This window comes from Podarcis erhardii, assembly GCF_964252035.2.
Source record: "Podarcis erhardii genome assembly, chromosome: 4".
NCBI lineage: Eukaryota > Metazoa > Chordata > Lepidosauria > Squamata > Lacertidae > Podarcis > Podarcis erhardii.
In genome coordinates this window covers 68,920,858-68,940,687 of record NC_138508.1, presented here as the reverse complement: position 1 = coordinate 68,940,687, position 19,830 = coordinate 68,920,858, and the positions used below count along the sequence as shown (strand labels likewise).

The 19,830-nt window shown below is 41.1% G+C and overlaps 1 protein-coding gene across 1 annotated transcript in view; it reads left to right on the top strand.

Moving 5' to 3' along the window:
- The first annotated feature begins 438 nt into the window (after positions 1–438).
- The window catches only part of EGFL6 (EGF like domain multiple 6), a 47,728-nt gene continuing 28,336 nt past the window's right edge, over positions 439–19,830 (top strand). Inside the window, exons 1-3 of the mRNA XM_081858722.1 lie at positions 439–567; positions 1,268–1,390; positions 15,137–15,249. Of these exons, the coding sequence (XP_081714848.1) occupies positions 1,311–1,390; positions 15,137–15,249 (193 nt within the window). The 5' untranslated portion in view covers positions 439–567; positions 1,268–1,310. The remainder of the gene's footprint in view (positions 568–1,267; positions 1,391–15,136; positions 15,250–19,830) is intronic.

The window sequence follows — 19,830 nt, the reverse complement described above, 5'->3', positions numbered from 1 at the left end:
ATTGCTCGGTCCGTGCTCCTGCCAACCTAGCAGTTCGAAAGCACGTCAAAGTGCAAGTAGATAAATAGGTACCGCTCCAGTGGGAAGGTAAACGGCGTTTCCGTGCACTGCTCTGGTTCGCCAGAAGCAGCTTAGTCATGCTGGCCACATGACCCAGAAGCTGTACGCAGGCTCCCTCGGCCAATAAAGCAAGATGAGCGCTGCAACCCCAGAGTCGGTCACGACTGGACCTAATGGTCAGGTGTCCCTTTACCTTTTTAAGGCAGTCCAGACTATTTGAGCAGTATATGCACCTTATGCTCAAAGCACATGACTTCCCCCAAGGAATCTTGGAAACTGAAGTTCATCCTGCACGGAGCTACAACTCTCAGCACTCTGAACGAACTACAGCTCCCAGGATCCTTTGGGAGAAAGTCTTGCGCACCAACTCTCCAGGGTGTGCGGCGACGAAAGGTGCCTTGGCCCTTTTTAACTTCGGATGCCACGGACTGAACTTGGGACCTTCTGCATCATGTGATGCAGATGCTCTAGCACTGCCCTAGAGTCCAGTTTTTGGAGGGGCAGCAGGTCAGGTTCCCCTTGCACCCGACGCCAAAAATAAAAAATAAAACAGCGTATCTATTACTGTCCCAAGTAATATGAGCGACGCTTTATTCCCGAAAACCCCTTACCCATTTTGATTGTTATGGTCAATGCTTGTCTCGCATTTGCTTGTTTCTCATTTGTTAATTACCTGATCTCTTGTCTGGGGACAGCCAAGCTGAAGGTGCATAAAGCAGCGTGTTTACGATTATTTTAAGCAAGTGCCGGTCCTACCCGCCCCCCCACTCGCCCACCTCTTCTCCATGCAATAAAACCGTTGTTTGCAGCGGGAGGGAAGGGCCTTTGAGCAACGTGGGGGTCTGCCGGGGCGGATCTCCCATGCAAATCTCCGCCCCCAGGCCGAGGCATGGGGGAGAGGCAAAGCTCAGACCTCCCGGCGTGGCTTTTCCCGTCTGGATCTAGCGCGGGTTCCTCGGTCCCGCAGCTTTGCGCACTTGCCAGCTCTGCTCCCCTGCCCCATGGAAAGGCTGGGAGGAGTCCAATAGCTGCGGAGAAGAAGAACGGCGAAGCCAGCTTCCAGGGAGGAACAGAAGACCCCGAGAAGCGAGGCGGGGTCCCTCAGAGAGAGGGGGGCGTGGGCAGCAGCGTCCCTGGATCGTCGCGCGTAGGTTTGCCTTCCAGTTTCAAACTAAAGGACATCTCTCTCTCTCTCTCTCTCTCCCAGCTCTACCCAACTGCCTCCTGTTGCTGCCTCTGTTTCCTCAGGCATGGTGCTGCTCGCCTGGAATACTTTTCTAATTCTTTCCTGGCTGCCCCTTGTTGCAGGTGGATTCCCCGAAAATGTCAGGTTAGTATTAAAAAGGGGCAGGGGGGGAGGTTATGGGGGTTTCTACCGCTTTATATCTGTTCCTTTGGAGCCAGTGTTTTTGTTTTAATGCATATTTTGTGTTTCTCATTTGGTATTTTTATGTCAAGAGCCGCCCTGTGATCTTCGGAAGGAGGGTGGTGTACAAATTTAATATAAATAGGTTTAAATAAAATAAGAGAGTGGGTGGGGTTTCTCTCGGGCACTTGTCTGCCAGTCTTTGCGGCTAGGAGTCACCCGCCAAGGGCTGGTTCAAAGCAGCATTTAACTCACCTGGAAGCTGAATCTGTGACCTGCCTCTCCTGAAATTTATTCTGATGGGTTCTCTGCAGTGCTTGGTCTGCTAGGGCTTTTCCACGCTGGCTGCCAGAGAGCCTGAGTGAGAAATACAGCTGCGAATTGCAGCTCTGTGAGGGGAATGCGTGCAGAGTGCATTTTCAAGTGATCACAGCCTGTGCCTGTGCATCTAGGAGACAGAGCTTCCACTTTGCCGGATGTTGTTCGAAAGAACTTTGGGTGGCAAGCAATTCTCTTTTGGGGAAAAGAACAAACCAGTAGTTTAAAGGTGTGGCTGCTCTGAGGCTAGTGCCGTGGTGAGCCTTTCTAATCTGTACACCTGATTTAGTGAGGATTTCAATGAGAGTAGTGCAGAAGATAATGCCAGAAGTTGTGTCTGCATGCTGTATACATTAGAAGAGGGGCCAAGGTCAGTGTGCAAGGGATTGCATCTCTCTCTCTCTCTCTCTCTCACACACACACACACACGTGTTTCTCCTCTTCCTGATGCCACCCCTCCCTCTCTTCATAGAATCATAGAATTATAGATCTGGAAGGGAACCCGAGGGTCATCTAGTCTGACCCCCTAGAATGGTAGTGGTTCCTTCCTCTGCTTCCCCTTGCCACACCCCATTCCTCCTCTGCTTCCCACATTAGTGGGAAGGCAGTTTATCTCCACCTCTTCTGTCTTGCCTCAGTGCCTTGTTCTGAGGAAGGACCAGGGTGAGGTGGGGAGTCCTTAGCATTCTGTGTGTGGTGACTTTGGTGGCACAAGTACCCTTCTGGTCACCACCCCCAGAATGTCTTCCTTTGAGGAAAGACCCACACACACACACCCCTTCCTCACTGGGTGGGTGGGTCATCAGCATCACCAGAGAACAATAATGTAGTGAGCGGTGGACCTGGGGAGGCGGAGGCATCCGTTTGCTGCTTTCCTGCATCCATCTCCTGAGACAATTGTCTCATTCTGCTTCATGCCACTTTCAGGGCAGCTCAGTTGTGCCCTGCCTCCTCAACAGCTGATTTCATGTGTTTGCCAAAGAATATTGTATGCTATAACATGTAGCTGGACCTTGCAAGGGATGTTGTATTGTAGGGGAACAAGGCTACAGTATGTTAAGCCTGATCCGGAAGAGTGTGAGGAGTTCTGTCCAAATCAAAGGGGCAGGTGGTGTTCTTAACTACCTCATGGGATCCAGATAGATTTACACAGCATTTGAAATTGCACGTTGGCAGTTGGATATTCCCAGTAAACTGTCCTGTCCTGTGTGTTTCTGGCCTGGACAAACAGTATATAAAATGTACTGGCAGCACCCCCAAACATGGGGATAGGCGAACTGAAATCAAACCTGAAAGTGGATAAGTATGGTCAGCGAGTTAAAAAAACCTCTGGTAAAAGATAGTTTTGAGAGCAAGTACAAATTACCATTATAGAAGCGGTCTGAGTCACTCATTATCTTTTAAAATGTATACCTTTATTTTTTTTTTTATAATAATTTTTATTAATTTTACAACATAAACAAAAAACAAACAAACATAATGCGACTTCCCCAAACCTCCCCTTCACTGCATCCAAATTTCAAAATTTTTAGCAATTCTTCATCCCATTTTTATATTTAATTCTCTTTAAAAAGAGTTTCTGCTTTATAAATTTCGATTTATAGCTGTAATTCTTTGTGTCCAATCCCCTGACATCTTAACATTCCGAAATTTTACAACAATTTTTAAGATAGATTTTAAATTTTTTCCAGTCCTCCTCCACTGTCTCTTTCCTCTGGTCACGGATTCTGCCGGTCATCTCTGCCAGTCCCATAAATTCAGTCACCTTGGTCTGCCATTCTTCCAGAGTAGGTAATTCTTTAGTCTTCCAATACTTCGCCAAAAGGATTCTTGCTGCTGTTGTTGCGTACATAAAAAAGGTCCTATCTTTCTTTGGTACCAATTGGCCGACCATGCCCAGGAGAAAAGCCTCCGGTTTCTTTACAAATGTCCACTTAAGGATTTTCTTAATTTCATTATAGATCATTTCCCAGTAGGCCTTAATCTTTGGGCAGGTCCACCAAAGGTGATAAAAGGTTCCTTCACATTCATTACACTTCCAGCAATTGTTATTGGGCAAATGATATATCTTTGCAAGCTTGACTGGGGTCATGTACCACCTATAGATCATTTTCATTATGTTCTCTTTCAGGGCACTACATGCCGTAAATTTAATACCTGTGGTCCATAACTGCTCCCAGTCAGCAAACATAATATCATGACCAATATCTTGTGCCCACTTAATCATGGCTGATTTAACCGTTTCATCTTGTGTGTTCCATTTTAGCAGCAGATTATACATTCTAGACAAATTCTTAGTATTGGGTTCTAGCAATTCTGTTTCTAACTTTGACCTCTCCTTCTGAAATCCTAGTTTTCTGTCCTGCTTAAAAGTTTCATTAATCTGGTAGTAATGTAACCAATCTCGGACTTTAGGTTTCAATTTCTCAAAACTCTGTAGTTTCAACTTTTCACCATCATATTCTATAATTTCACAATATTTTGGCCAGTCTGTATCCATGTTCAATCTTTTTACCGCCTTAGCTTCCATTGGTGACAGCCACCTGGGGGTTTTACTTTCAAACAAATCTTTATATCGATTCCATACATTATACAATGCTTTCCTAATAATATGATTTTTAAAATTTCTATGTACCTTTACCTTGTCATACCATAAATATGCATGCCAACCAAAACTATTATCATAACCTTCCAAGTCCAGAATGTCTGTATTCTCAAGAAGTAGCCATGGTTTCAGCCAGCAAAAAGCTGCTGCTTCATAATAAAGTTTTAAGTCCGGCAGGGCAAAGCCCCCTCTATCCTTTGCATCAGTCAAAATCTTAAATTTAATTCTGGGTTTTTTGCCCTGCCAGACAAATTTAGATATATCTTTCTGCCACTTCTTGAAACAGTCCATCTTATCTAAAATTTGCAATGTCTGGAACAAAAACAACAATCTCGGCAATACATTCATCTTAATTACAGCAATTCGGCCTAACAAGGAAAGTCTCAATCTTGACCATATATCGAAATCTTTCTTCACTTCAGCCCAGCATTTCTCATAGTTATCTTTAAATAGGTTCACATTCTTAGATGTTAAATTCACCCCCAGATATTTTACCTTTTTAGTAATTTCCAAACCAGTTTCTCTTTGAAAACTGTCTTTTTCCCCCACCGTAAGATTTTTTTCCAACACCTTTGTCTTGTGTTTATTCAATTTAAAACCTGCTACCTGACCAAATATTTCAATAAGTTCCAGAACTCTTTTTGTGCTAGTTTCTGGCTGTTGTAATGTCAAAACTAAGTCATCTGCAAATGCTCTTAGCTTATAATGTTTAGTTCCGACCTGTATACCTTTAACCAGCTGGTCTCTTCTAATCATATTAAGGAAAACCTCCAGTACCGATATAAACAATAGAGGGGAAATTGGGCATCCCTGTCGTGTCCCTTTCTCTATTGGAATTTCATCCATAACCATACCATTTACAATAAGTTTAGCCTTTTGCTCAGAATAAATTGCACTTATACCATTTTCAAAGTTCTTGCCTACCCCCATTCCTTGGAGATTCCTCTTCATAAAGCTCCAACAAATATTGTCAAAGGCTTTCTCTGCATCCACAAAAATCAAAACAGCTTTTCTATTTATATCAGTTTCCAAAAGTTCTAGAATATCTATAATATTCCTCACATTGTCTGACAATTGCCTGCCTGGTAGAAAGCCTGTTTGGTCCCTGTGGATCTCCTCTAACAAAACTTTTTTGAATCTTTTTGCTAGAATGTCTGCAAAAATTTTATAATCCACATTCAAAAGTGATATAGGGCGGTAATTCTTAACTTGATGTTTCTCAGTTTCTGTCTTTGGTATAAGTGAGATGAATGCTTCCTTCCACGATTCGGGAGCCTTTTTCCCCTCCAAAATTTGATTGCAGACTTCTTTCAGTGGTTGTATTAACCAATCCTTCAATACTTTATAATATCTCGCAGTTAGTCCATCTGGTCCTGGTGATTTTCCCAGCTTCATATCCTGGATGGCACTCTCTATTTCTTGATCTGTAATTTTCTCATTTAAACTCCTTCTGTTGTTTTCAGAGATTTTTGATAGTCCGTATTTTCCAATAAATTCTTCTATCTCCTGTTCATTTTTTGGCCCTTGTTTGTATAATTTCTTAAAGAAACTTTGAAAACAATTACTTATCTCATTTGGTTTATTAATAGACTTCCCATCTACTTCGAGTGATGTCACTGTATTCAGTTTTTGTCTCTTTTTCAGCTGCCAAGACAGTAGCTTCCCACATTTATCTGCAGACTCAAAAGTCTTTTGTCTCATTTGTTTAATTTTCCATTCTATTTCCTGGTTCATCAATTCCATATATTGTGTTTGATAGAATTTTATTTCTCTTAATATCTCCTGGGATTTAGGCTTAGATCTCAGTTTCTTCTCCCCTTCTTTTATTAGATTCCAAATTTTCTCTTTCTTCTCATTCTGTTTTTTCCTCTTTATTGAATTCTGTTGTATTAGGAAGCCACGCATCACGGCTTTACTTGCGTCCCAAATGATTCTTTTTTCTGTGTCTGATCTCAAATTGATCTCGAAGTAGTCTTTAAGTGTTTTTTGGGCCTTTTTACAAATTTCCTCATCTCCAAAGAGGGTGTCATTCATTCTCCATCTAAAGGTTCCAGCTGTTGTCAGTTTCATTTCCATCTTGACAGCATTGTGGTCAGAGCAGGTCTTTGGGCAGATTTCTGTTTTTTTAACCTTTGATGCCAGATTACTAGAAATCCATATTTGATCAATTCTAGTCCATGTCATTTTTGCTTCAGAGAAGAAGGTCCCCTCCCTTTCCAGAGGGTTCCTAGTTCTCCAAATATCAATCAGATCCATAGTGTCAGTCAGGTCAAAAAAAGTCTTTGGTAGTCTTCCATCATTAGATATTGTTTGTCTTTGGGCCTTATCCATATTTGTAGAGACGACTCCATTCATGTCACCCATCATTATAATTTTAAAGTCCAAAAAGTCCATTAAAGTCTCATGCAACTTCTTGAAGAATTCAGCCTTCCCCTCATTTGGTGCATAAACTCCAACAATCAATATTTTTTCTCCATGAATTTGGATTTCCACTGCCAGGTATCTTCCTTGATCATCCTTAAAGATCAATTTTGGTTCAAATTTTTCCTTGACATAAATCACAACTCCTCTTTTCTTGACTCTATCTGATGATATAAATTCTTGTCCTAATCTCTTGTTTGTTAAAAGTTTTCTATGTATCCTGGCAATGTGGGTTTCTTGTAAACAGATTACATCTAGATGTTCCTTCTTTAATAAATGAAATACTTGGCCCCTTTTTCGAGGGTGGTTCAAACCATTGCAGTTCCAACTGAGGAGTTGCAGAGACATTTTGGTTACTGGGTAGATCTTCCACCGACTGCACCAAGTTGTTGTTCCTCCTCGGTCGGTGCTCGGTTCAGTCCAAAAGATAGATTTGAGATGTCCGGTACTTCCTCCTCACTGACAGTTCCTTTCTGAAGATCCTCTTGATTTCTTTCCAAAAAGAACTCTTTATCCTGGTTTGTTTTTATTTTAATTTTCTTCCCTTTGAAGCTAAAGGACAGCCCTTGTGGAAATTCCCACCTGAATGGGATATTATTCTTCTTAAGTAGATCAACTAGTTCTTTAAATTGAGATCTAACCTCCAAAAAATATTTAGGAATATCCTTGAAGATTTGAATCTGAGAATTTTTAATGACCAAGGCCTTCTGGAAGTGTAGGTTCAATATTTTGTCTCTTTGTTCCTTTGATCCTAAGGTAATTAAACAATCTCTTGGCTTCTTCCCTTGCTTCCTGCCAATCCGAAAGGCTGAAGTTATCATAAATTCATCTTCCTCTCCATCTAGCTCATCATTCCAGAAGTCTTGAAATTTATCTGTGAGGAATTCCCCAAGCTTGTCCTCTTCCTCTTCTGGAACCAGTCTTAATTTCAGATTCTTACTTTTCCTTTCCAGTTCTAGTAGGGCTAATGCTGAATCATGTTCATGTACTTTTTTTACAATAGGCGCAAACTTTCCTTTGGTTTCTTCAGCAGTGGACCTAGCACTCTCAGCTATTCTCCTTGTTTCCGTAGATTCTTGAACCAAACGGTTTATAGAATCTGTATTAGATGAAATTGTTGTTGTATTCAGGTCTAGTCTTGTTGTCAACTCCGTCAGTTTCTTAGAGTTCTCTGTAGACTGTTTGGTAAGTTCTGCAGATTGCTTAGTGAGTACTTCTAGTGGCTGATTTATTTTAAGCAGGGCCTGTGTCATTGACTCCATTGATGCTGCTGTTATTTTTTCTTGTGCAGCTGCTGCTCCTGATAAGGAGCCTCTTTTTTGAGCTTGTTTTTGAGCCTGCTTTGTTTTACTTCTTGTTGAAATCTCTTCTGGCGGGTTGCTCATAACTCAAGGTCATTCACACAGGAAAGTTGCAAGTGGAAAATCCCACTGGATACACCGTAATGTAACTAAAGCCCTCTAGAGGAGGAAATTGTAGCCATCCAAAGGCACCCAGAACAAAGAAACAGAAAGTCCAAAGGCAGAAGTCCCATTAAAAGTCTTTAGTTTGTAGCACTTTACTGTTAAAATTGTAATCCACCAAAGTCCCGAGTATGTTTCAAAATAAGTCTTATTTTGTAGCCGCTGTCCTTTGACAGCTCACTTGACAGTTCCTTTTTTCAGGCGATCGCTGCTCCGGCAGCCTGGCCAGAAGTATCGGCAGCAGAGGTTTTTTATTCCTTATCCCTTTCTTTTGCAGGTTAAATTAATTCTGTTTCCTCCCCCCCTTCTCCTGCACAACAGGGGGGAGATCCTTTCGATGTCTGGTTTAATAAGAGTTAAAAGGAAAGTCCATTTAAACACAGCTTAGTCTTTTCATTGCTCCGTTAGTCATGCAGTTCCGGGAGGCTGACTTCCTTAATTTTGCCTTCCCGTTTTCAGCCAAATCTTCTAAATTTTTTAAGTCCCGTTTTACTTTTGCAATCTTACTCACGGGTATTATTGTTGCCAATCGTTGATTTCAGAAAGGAATCGGCGCTCTCCGTTAATGGCGACGCGGCTTCACTCCGTAAGCTGGGTAGCGATCCTCAGCACCGCGCTCACCCCGATGCCGCTCCGGAGCCTTTAAAAAGGCTCTTTCACGATGCCGGGGGGGCGCAAAGGTGCCCACCGAATCTCCTTGCTCACAGGCTTCAGCGCCTGTGATTTTAGGGGTCCCCCGCTTGCCGTAGCGGGTAAGACCCGAACTTACGGAGCAGTCCTGCCTCGGAGCTCGAGGCTAGGACCGCCATCAAACGCTGGCGCCGACCGGAAGTCTAAAATGTATACCTTTAAAAACCTGCATATGAAATGGATAGATTCATTTAGCTTTATATCCCGCTTGGTCCTGAACCTGCCCCAAAAGCCATAGCTTCCCCACCCTTATTCCAAACCACAGTTTCCAAAAGTGGCCAATATTGACAACCTGGAATCAATGGGATTATGTGAAGGGGTCAAAGGGGCATTAAAAAGGGTCTAGAGGTAGAAAAGAAGTTTCTGAGGTATAGTGCAAAAACTTTGATTGGAACTATGAGAAATAAAGGGCATATGCACCGTATATATAATATTGCCAGTGAGGAACCTCTTTATTTAATAAGTTGAATCGACACAATACAACAGTATTCCTTACGTGTTATGATTCCTAGCAATCGCAATTGGTGATTAATAAAGGTTGCTTATATATTGGTATTTCATTTACATTTCTAAGAATTTTGTTTCTAAGCTCATCAAGCGTCAGTGAGCTCAGATGTTTGGGAAGCCCTGCTCTAAGCCTGACTTCCTTAACTTGACACTATCCAGATGTTTTGGACTCCCACCAGCCCTACCCAGCACAGCCCCAAAACATCTGGATGGCACCAGGTGGGGGAAGGCAGCTTAAGCTCACCCCCAGTGTTATTGGATGCCATCCCCTCCCATTTTGATGCTCTGGGGCTTCCTTTAAATGGTACACCTGCCTGAGTTCTTCCACTTGCTTCTTCCCCTCTTCCCCTCTGCTCCTGTTAACTAACTAAGCCTCAGCTCTTTTTCCCTCTCTGTGGTCTGCTGGCTGTTTCTCCTGCCTCCTTTCAAGAAACATGGGAGCTCTGGCATTCTTCCTTTCACTCATCCCCATCCAGACTCTACAGTTTTCTCTACCGTAAGGGATTTTGGGTAGGGAAAGCAGAATCACACTACCTCTCTTTGTACAGCAAGGTTTTTAAATAGGGAGTGGGGAAGTCACATTTTGACGTAAAGAAATCGGCGGTGACCTCCCTGTCTCAATCCAGGAGGAGGAGTGAGGAAAGCTCTTGAAGAAGATTCCTAGAAGGGGTTTCTGTTCTGAGCCCAACATCAGCATAACTGGAAGAAGAGAGGTCTCTAAGGGAAATCTCTTATCTTGAGACCACTAATGGGAAAAGAGTGTCTTTTCCAGCATCTGGCGATTCCTCAGAAGCAGAATGCTCAGAAGCATTTGAACATTGAAGAAGCAAGTGGCAACCTCCTCCATCGCATCCCTCTTTGGTTGTCTCCTTTCTACCTCTGTCTCTCACCTGACCCTAGAGGTCCCTGCTCTAGTTTACATCAATATGTTTTGAAGCCAGTAACTCTAGTATTGGGGCAGTGCTTGAATTACAGGGAGCTTAGGGTGCTTTGTCCCTCCAGTTACTGCTTTTATATGGCAATGGAAGCATGGTTGGCCAACCATGGAAGTTGAGGTTTTCCTACTTTCCTCTTCCCTCAACATTTCAAGCACTGTGTTGAGGGTGATAAAGGAAAATTGAGTAACGTATGAGTTTCTTCTAAGTTCTCCCGGAAGAATAAATAAAACACACCATGTCTTATTCAAAAATGTTATCTATCATTTAGCTACTTGGAGCTCACAAAGATATAAAGCTGCGCTACATGCACCACAAGCTCTGGGAGAGAGAGAGAGGTTACAGTGTGTACTTTGAGTTAGTTTCCTTTAAATGAAGTCATCGGAGGCATTACTGTGGTAAAAGTTTTTATTTTCACATATATGTAGGTTGAGTATAAGCTGAGGGTTCACAGCATTAACACTCCCAACAGATTCTGCTTCCGCATTCATGGTTTTTAAGGGGCTACCAGTGCCACAGTATTGGATTCTTATAAAGGACAAGTTGGGCCTCTGTGTCTCTTTCTACCTTAGTCCCCTTACCAGTTTATTGCTTTCACATCCGCACTTTGATGAAATCAATTCCCACACGAAGAGGGTAAGCTTAGCTCTGATTCCCAAATTGTTCTCTCCTTCCTGAAGAATCCATCCTTTGAGAGGCACCTCCTTGAGGAAAACAAGATAGTTGACCCCTCTGTCAGTGTCATCAAGATAATCTTCAGTGATGCTGCTGGTTCCATTAACCTCCACTGTCCAGACCGCTGCAACAGACCCGTCTGGTAACATTCAGACTACTGCCTCCTAATCAATGCAAATGTACTGATCTAAAAGTAAGCCCTATTAATTAGGATTGCACCTTAAATGAATGAGTTAAAAAATATTTGACCAGGAACATGAAGAAATCATTATCATCTATGGGTGGTTGGAAATAAGAGCAGGAAGTCACAAAATTAGAATCAGCTTGGAAAAAGTGAAGCCAAAGTATCTAAAAAGAAAGTTTTAAAAAAACACAGGAAATGTGGAAATTTGTAGAAGATAAATGACAATAAATAAAAGGGTTTTTTGGAAACCTCTAGGAAATAAAGCAATAAACTTTTGGGATTTGCATTTAGCAGCAGATTTCAAAAGACGTAAATATTACATAAGGCAGGCGCTTTGACTGTACTCCTTTTGGCGCCTGCTAAAAGCATTTTTGTTTAGACAAATCTACCCAGATTGCTGGTGTGTGTTTAGTTTATTGCTGGTTTTAATTTTTATTGTTTTAATTCTTTATACTAATAATTTTATTGATTTATTTCTTTTGTAAACTGCTTTGAGGGTTTTGAAAACAATCAAACACTATATAAACTTCATGAAATAAAGAAATAAATATTTTCTCTAATTTTGTAGCCTATCAAGTTTGTCAAAAACCTTAAGGAATAACTTTAAACTTATTACTGTACTCTGGAGTAGTTCTTATGACATGAATGTAATTCCTACAAAGTAAGTAGTCTGAGACCTTGTAAGAAAAGCCTCATGAACTATGTGTCATCATTCCATGGAGATTGAACAACTCTGACAACATTGCAACTCTGAATGAGTGAATTCCAAAGCTAAGCAGATGCACAGACCTAAACTAAAAATGGCAGTCAAAGGGAAAGTTAGAGCAAAAAGTTCTTAGCCTTTTCCAACTTTGTAGGTGTTGCACTTTGTATGAGTCCTTGCTTTCTTTGCATGCATGCATGATGGAATTGGTGTGATGTGCTATCACAGGACCTATTGTACACACATGGTTTGCCTGCTGTGTGAAGAATGATTCCAGAGCCTGCAAGGTTGGCAGCTTTTCTGTAGATTGAAACCATTTTAACATGTATATAAAGATTTTCATGCATGGAGATCTGCACTGTTACCACACACTAATTGTGGCAGATCAGTCAGGCCAATGTGTTTGTTTCCGATCAGTTAGCAGCTGCAAAGGTAATTGGAACCTGCCAGATTCTGGTAAGCATGGCTTTTTAAAAAACTGAAGTTGGTTCTGCTGTTGGTGAGTAACAAATATACTGCTAAATTTTACCTTGTGAGAAGTTCAGCAGTAATCCTGGTATATGCCTGGACTAGGCAGTGGGGAATGTTGGAACTATTTTCTTTCTGTTAATGTGCTTAGCATGTTTTATTTATATGCAATGTGGATGTCATTTCCACTCGATTGACCACTACCCCACTGTAACTCAGAAGTATCTCTTCAGGGTTTCTGGTTTCCTTTTGATAGTCTACAGTATCTCCCCTTAAGCCTGAAAATGTATTGGAAGAAAATCTGGAGCTATTTGATGCTGACATGCAATTTTTGCTTTTAATTTTAAGAGGGAGAATAAACCACAAGTTTCTTTTAAAGTATCAGTTGGTTATTATTATTATTTTGTGAGGTTTGGACTTGGTTGTTTTTTTTTTCCCCCCCTCTTGGAAACTTTCGAGGATTTAATGCACTAAATATGTTTACCAGCAGTGTTTGGAAGCACAACATTGCAGCTTTTTCTAATTTTCATTGTCATCAATATCCCACAATCATTTCCAGTTTAAAAAGACAGCCCAATCATAAATGTGTTTACTCAGGGCTTCTTCTTCTTTTTTTTTTTTAAGCTGGAACTTGCCAGAACTCAGTCCTTGCACCTCTCAGGTGGGTGCAATTGCCATTCTAAGAGAAAGAGGGAGGTTGTTCAAGGTGACATCTGGCACTTCTTTTTCGAGAAAAATAGCACTGTCTTTATTTGGAAACAAGACTCACTGGGTCAAACTGTTGCTGACTTCCTTGTAATTATGATGGCAGCCATGGCATCATGCAGAATTCCTACACTTAATGGCTAGGAAGTAGCAAATTATATCTTCATACAAGTTGGCAGCCACACATACCCCCACCCTTGACATAGCAAACCACTTTTGAAACTGAGGTGACAATTTAAAAAATCCTATGACGTGGCATAAATGGCTGCTGTTCGAGGTGTGTGTGTGTGTGTGTGTTCTTAAAATCCTACAGACCTCTGGGTATGCTTGAGTTAGCAGTTTGGATGCAAGTCCAATGTTCCTACATCCCATGCTGAATATCACTGGTGATTCAGAATATAGGCTGAAGCTGTTGATTCTTTGATGATGATGACATAAACATTTTTTTAATAGTACCATAGAGCACAAAGTATAATATAATAGTGGGATTAAAAACCTATACAGCTTTTCTATTTAACCTTTATCATTTAAAGTTTGAAAATAGTAAGGATAATTTTTTTCAGCGGGGTGGAGGAAGTGAACCATGTTTTTTTTCATTCTGCATTTCCCACTGCTAATAGCAAAGTTATATAGTAACACAATCCACAAAATAATGTTCCCGATAGCCTCTGTTTAGGAATGAATGACAGCAAGATTAAGTGGATTTGTCTTGTTGCTATCAGCTCCATCCAGGCTTATTAACCAAGCCATGTAAAAAGTTTTTTTAATAAAACAAAACAATTTATTTCTCTCATATTTCTTTCCCTAGGAAGCTCTACTGCACATAAGGTTTGTGGCTGAATTAATCATGTTTATCTCCAGAGACAATCCATGGTTTCGTTTTACCTTTATGAAAGTTCATAGGAAGTTCATAATGGGATGTCCATAACTATTCTATGGAGAGAAGGCCAAAGGAAACGTCACAAGGAGTTCTGTGATTCTCTCCACTGCATTCCCCCCCCCCCTTAACCAAAATCAGCTGAAGGAGATTTGACCTGGAAAGTGATCAGAAGGGAAAGGGTTTAAGTCTACTAGGATTTGCAGGTGCTCAGGTTGCCTTTGGTTTAAACCAGGCATAGGCAAACACGGCCCTCCAGATGTTTTTGGGACTACAATTCCCATCATCCCTGACCACTGGTCCTGTTAGCTAGGGATCATGGGAATTGTAGTCCCAAAACATCTGGAGGGCTGAGTTTGCCTATGCCTGGTTTAAAGAAACAAACCCAAAGCATAGGAGAACGAATCACAGACACCTTGCAATTTGCCTCTTATTTTATTTATGTACAAACTTTTTTAACAGCACTTTCTTGGTAAAATGTTTTATGTGAACACTATTCTTGCTGCTATGTATAGATTCATATTGGAATTTAACTGCAAAGGTGGCAGAAATGGCTGCGAAAACGGGTGCACATCATTTTATAACCACAGAATCTAGGTTTCTTAGTAGGTTTCATAGGCTGACGCTCAATGTGTGATGCTGAAAACTTACATCTGTGCACCAAAAGTCTTTGTGTGCTTTCAAATTCAGCAAATTAGAACTGGAGGAAAATCATTAGATTTTGTGCTTTTATTTGCTGTTTATTTAATTGAGAACTATCAGCAACATTGGTTGGTAAGGGCAGAGATGTACATCCTAACGCAGCTGTTGTAAATCTTTGGAGTTAAGGAAATTTGGATATATATGCAGGACATAGATGGAAGGCCACCTTAGAACCTCATGCCTGTCCCTCTGAAATCCTTGCAAAGGGGCAGAGGATTTAGAAGCTTAAGAAATAGAAGATAACCAGCATTTTTGCTGGAGGGAGCAAGTCAGTTCTGCTGCAGTAAATCACATAGGCAGAAAACACTTGCGATTAAGGTGCTTCAGGAGTGTTTAATTTCAGTTACTTCAACAGAACACTAGTGTGGCCAACCTGCACAATGGAGAAATGGAACATCTTTCCAGGTCCTGGTGCTGTAGGGGATCTGTTAATTCATCTGTTCTATTTTATGCACAGCTCACGAGGTCGTAGGCAGCTCCTAACCATGAATCAACCTGGAGTCTGCCGCTATGGCTCTAAGCTTGACTGCTGCTATGGCTGGAAAAGGAATAGCAAAGGGCACTGTGAAGGTAATAGCAACAACCTTTCATTCCCTTGTCTCCCTAAATTTGAATGGATTTGACTTCCTGCCAGTGGTTTCGAAAATAAAGAAATGAAAGCTGCATAGTGCTCTTTGAGGGTTTAAAATGACAAGACAGGGTTAAGTGAAAATGTTCTGTTGCAAGAAAAAAGTATTCTGATCATTTTAACTGATTTGCTGTACAGCATAGACCAACTATTAATCATTTAACAGATGCCACATACCATAATCTATCCATTTATATACATGTATGAGAAGAAAACAGTCCATTAACTGATACATATCATATTAGCACTATTGTAGTAATTACCATAACACATAGCATCACAATTACTATATGAAAAAATGCAATTTTCTGCATTATTATTTTTAACTTGTGGTATAATGCTTCATCTTGTTTCCACCCTCCCTCCTATTAGTCCTGGGCAGATGCTGTACTTTCCAGGGTAGCCAAAATTCCTGATTCCCTGGGCTCTTTCCATAACAAGTTCACAAACATAGCTCACGGAAGAAAAGAGCTGCAGCTATTACACAAAATGAACCACATATCTTGGAGGAGTCTAAGGTGTGACTTGCAAAGTCCACAAATAGAATAAAATATAAAACAAAAAGTTTTATCCTAGGATAGAGTTGCCCAACTAGCCAGAAGACAAGCAAATAAAATGGCTTGGGTGATTTCCCCCACATCCACAGATACTCTGCTTTCATTTGGACAACAACAGAAAGTGGGGTCTTGTCATCTGGGCATACACACTGCCCAGGCTTTCACTCCAGGGAGGTCACTTCAGTGCTGCTAACATAGTTGTTTCACTTCACACCCAGAGCCACACTCCATTCATTCATTTTGATTTGCACATGTGTGCCAGGGAGATGTGGCCTAGTGGAACTAGCTTTGCACACATGTGATGCAGGCATAGTTTAAAATGGCTCCTGTGTACTACTGAAGATGGTGGATAGGTGACACACTAGGTGGATAGGAAGGAAGGAAGGAAGGAAGGAAGGAAGGAAGGAAGGAAGGCAGTGAGTGCAGTGACACCACCATTTGAAGACAAGCCTAGTGTTTCCTGGCAGCCTCACCCCACTTAGGGAAAAGAAATTGTTGTGGCAGGGAGTACTGCTTAAACAGTCAGGAAGGTGGAGCCAGAAATGCTCATCTCAGGTCAGATCCAGTATTATTATTATCTTCTTAAATTAAATTCCAATACAGTGGTACCTTGTTTATGAACTATTCGGTTTACGAATTCCACAAAACCAGAAGTAGTGTTCTGGGTTTGCGAAATTTAGCTTGGTCTAAGAACGGAAGCTGAATGGTGGAAGGGCACTGGCAGCCGGAGGCCTAATTACGGAAAGTGTGCCTTGGTTTAAGAACGGATTTGTATTGCCTTTCATCCAATGGCCACATGCTGGTTTAAACTATTAAAACACCAAATTAGATAACATAGAAACAACTAAAACACCCTCTCCCCAGTTTAATAGGCCAAAGATTGTTTAATTAGCATAAGCCTGGGAGAAGAGGAATGTTTTTGCTTAGCGCCTAAAGATATGTAGCAAAAGCGCCAGGAGAGAACGTTCCACAAGTGAGATGCCACCACAGAAAAGGCCTGTTCTCATGTTGCCGCCTCCCATGGAGGAGGCTCATGAAGAAGGACCTCAGCATCTTCTCTGTGCTTGATGAAAGAAAGAAACTGTGTTTTCTGCACACTTATTTCTTTGTGTTTTCCCCATCATGCTCAGCTGTGTGGTGAATATGTGAGCTTTGACCTGTAGTCTTTGGTCTGGCTAACTTTCTTGAGACATAAAGGTTATTTTCCAATTCTGGTACTGTTATAGTCTGGATTGCATTGGGATATGTGGAGCCCTGGTATGATATGTGTATAGTATTGCTTGGTGCTAGGATTCCTGTGAACATATGCAGTAGTTGTTTGCCTTAGAATAAATTTCAAAAGAACCTTTTATGGGCTCTACCCATGAGCTCCACCTATTACCCTTCTTTATTATTATTATTTTAAGAAGATCACTATGGGATTTCCATGCTCAGTTTTTACCCCAAAGCTGTAGTGTTAGAAATTAAAATACTACAGGGAAAATGCAACCTTTAAGCAAGCCATGCAGAGGTATTTATAGCCAGGTGCTTTTGATTAAGTGGCATATGTTGTCCTCAGGTATTTATGTTAAATGGAGTATTTGCTAGATTTTTAACTGTCTAGCATCCTAATGCAAATGCACCTGAGGATAATCTGTGTTGTTTTCAGCCCTCTGGAGAATTACTTCAACGAAGAACCTATGGTTATTTAATGACTTCTAAGATTTTAATAAAAAATAGTAAAAACACAAGGGAGAGGTTGAAATCTTTCTCCAGCTGGAGTCTGGCAAAGCTGAATGAACTAATAAAATGTTGACTCTTGGAGTCGTCTCTTTTGTAGACGCTGCATCTGCTGTCCTGATGAGCTTAGCTTTGAATATATGGGGCAGATGAACAAAAGTTCACATCATAATTGATATGCTCACCAGACTGTTGTCCAATCAAAATAGCTGCCAAAAGAGCTTTTTCTCCTTGAACCTTTATTAATACATGTTGCAGATAATAGCTCTAGTTGAAAGCATTGCCATCTGTTGAATAGAGAAGTCCTTTATTAATAATTTTGGTATTGTTTGTATAACCCCAGTTCAGCTGCTTGAGTATATGGTGTGCTAAGAATGGATAATAATGTGAAGTTCTTTTTAAAAAAGCAAGGAGAGCTTCCCACCAAAAAAACAATAGAATATCTCTGACTAGTACTGTGTCCATTTTTCAAAAGCTTTACATTCTTCTCTTGGCAGATATCTGGTTTGAGTCCTGCATGATATATGGTGAATATATAAATTAAGATGCAGACGTTATGTGCATCTTAACTTATGTACCTTGGTTCTCGAACGCCTTGGTACTTGTACGTTTTGGCTCCCGAACGCCAATAACCCGGAAGTAAGTGTTCCGGTTTTCGAACGTTCTTTGGAACACGAACATTCGACTCAGCTTCCACAGCTTCCGATTGAGTGCAGGAAGCTCCTGCAGCCGATCGGAAACCGCACCTTGGTTTTTGAACGTTTTCAGAAGTCGAACGGACTTCCGGAATGGATTACATTTGAGAATCAAGTTACGACTGTGTTGTTTTTTCTTTATTACACTGTTCCTTTCATTAGACTACTTTTGGTCAGGATTTTTTATAATAAACACCTTTTTACTGCTGGCACAATATCATTAAACCATTTGAAACAAATGATGGTTTAAATTGCCAGATATTGATTTCTAATAGATTTTAGATTAACATTTTGGGAGACTCTGAAATTCAGTCAAGTTTGGAAACTTCTTAACAGTGGCCAAGGACTTCTACAATTCAGCTAAAAACCAAACTAAATTCCACATGTAGAAGACTCTTATTCTGTGGAGTGGAAACCTAAATTCTGTGACCAAAAGCCTTATAGATTTAAATATATGAACAGGAGTTACAGAAACATGGTGCGTATTTTACTTAACCTTGACTGCAGAAGTGTCACTGGGCATGTGAGCATGTTATGGGAGAAACTGCAGCATGGGACTGGAGTTTTTTGCAGGGTGAGGAGCTGGACATTGGAAGACTTGAGGCAAGTGCTTCAAACTTCCCTGTCCCTACTCTTTTTGTGGATGGATTAGCTGCATCAATTTCTAGAAGTTCAGAGCCAGTTCATCATCCCACCTCTACTTCATATTTTGTGATTCGCTCAAAGGCCAGGTGGCCCCTCCCTCATGCAGTCAGCTTAGGAGGAGTGTGAAGCTGCCAGTCATGGGGTCCACATAGAAGTATTTGCATAGAAGGACAGTCCTCAGTTCAAAGGCACCCTTTATTTGAAGGACTAATTTAACCCATTATAACATCACCTGGGTGGCTGTCTGAAAAGGTCACCTGATCCCAGGTTTCTGTGCTTACAGTGAGATGTATTTCTGTTTCAAGTAAATTATTTATTTAAAGCATGTGTACCAGAGCAGCTTACATACAATCAGTTAAACAAGGTTTCCCAAACTTGGGGATTCCAGCTATTTTTGAACTACAGTTCCCATCATCCCTGACCACTGGTCCTGCTAGCTAGAGATGATGGGAGTTGCAGCCCAAAAAACAGCTAAAGTTCCCAGTTTCGAAACCCTGAGTTAAAACACGATAGTCTCTGCCTACAAGCTTAACAGTCTAAAAGAGCCAACACCCAGTGAAAAGGGGTGTGGAGGGGAAGGGAGAGGGAAAAAAACTCAGGTGCCAGTCATTAAAGTCAAAACAGTAGTACTTGGCATGGCAACAGTCCACAGTTCAGGGACAGGAGGCCCTTGATGGAGTCTTTCAGCAGAGCTGAAGGATTGAGCCCTGCTTCTCGCCTCTCCCACCGAAGCAGCCTGCTGAAGTAGTTGCTACTAAAATTACAGTAATTATTTATACATTTACAGACATAAATATACATTAGCACATGCAGGTTATATGCAAATATCTGTGCCCTCCCTTTTCTGGTGATGAATTTCCACTTTTTTGGCAATGTGCAATGAATGAGTTTAGTAATAAAAGACATA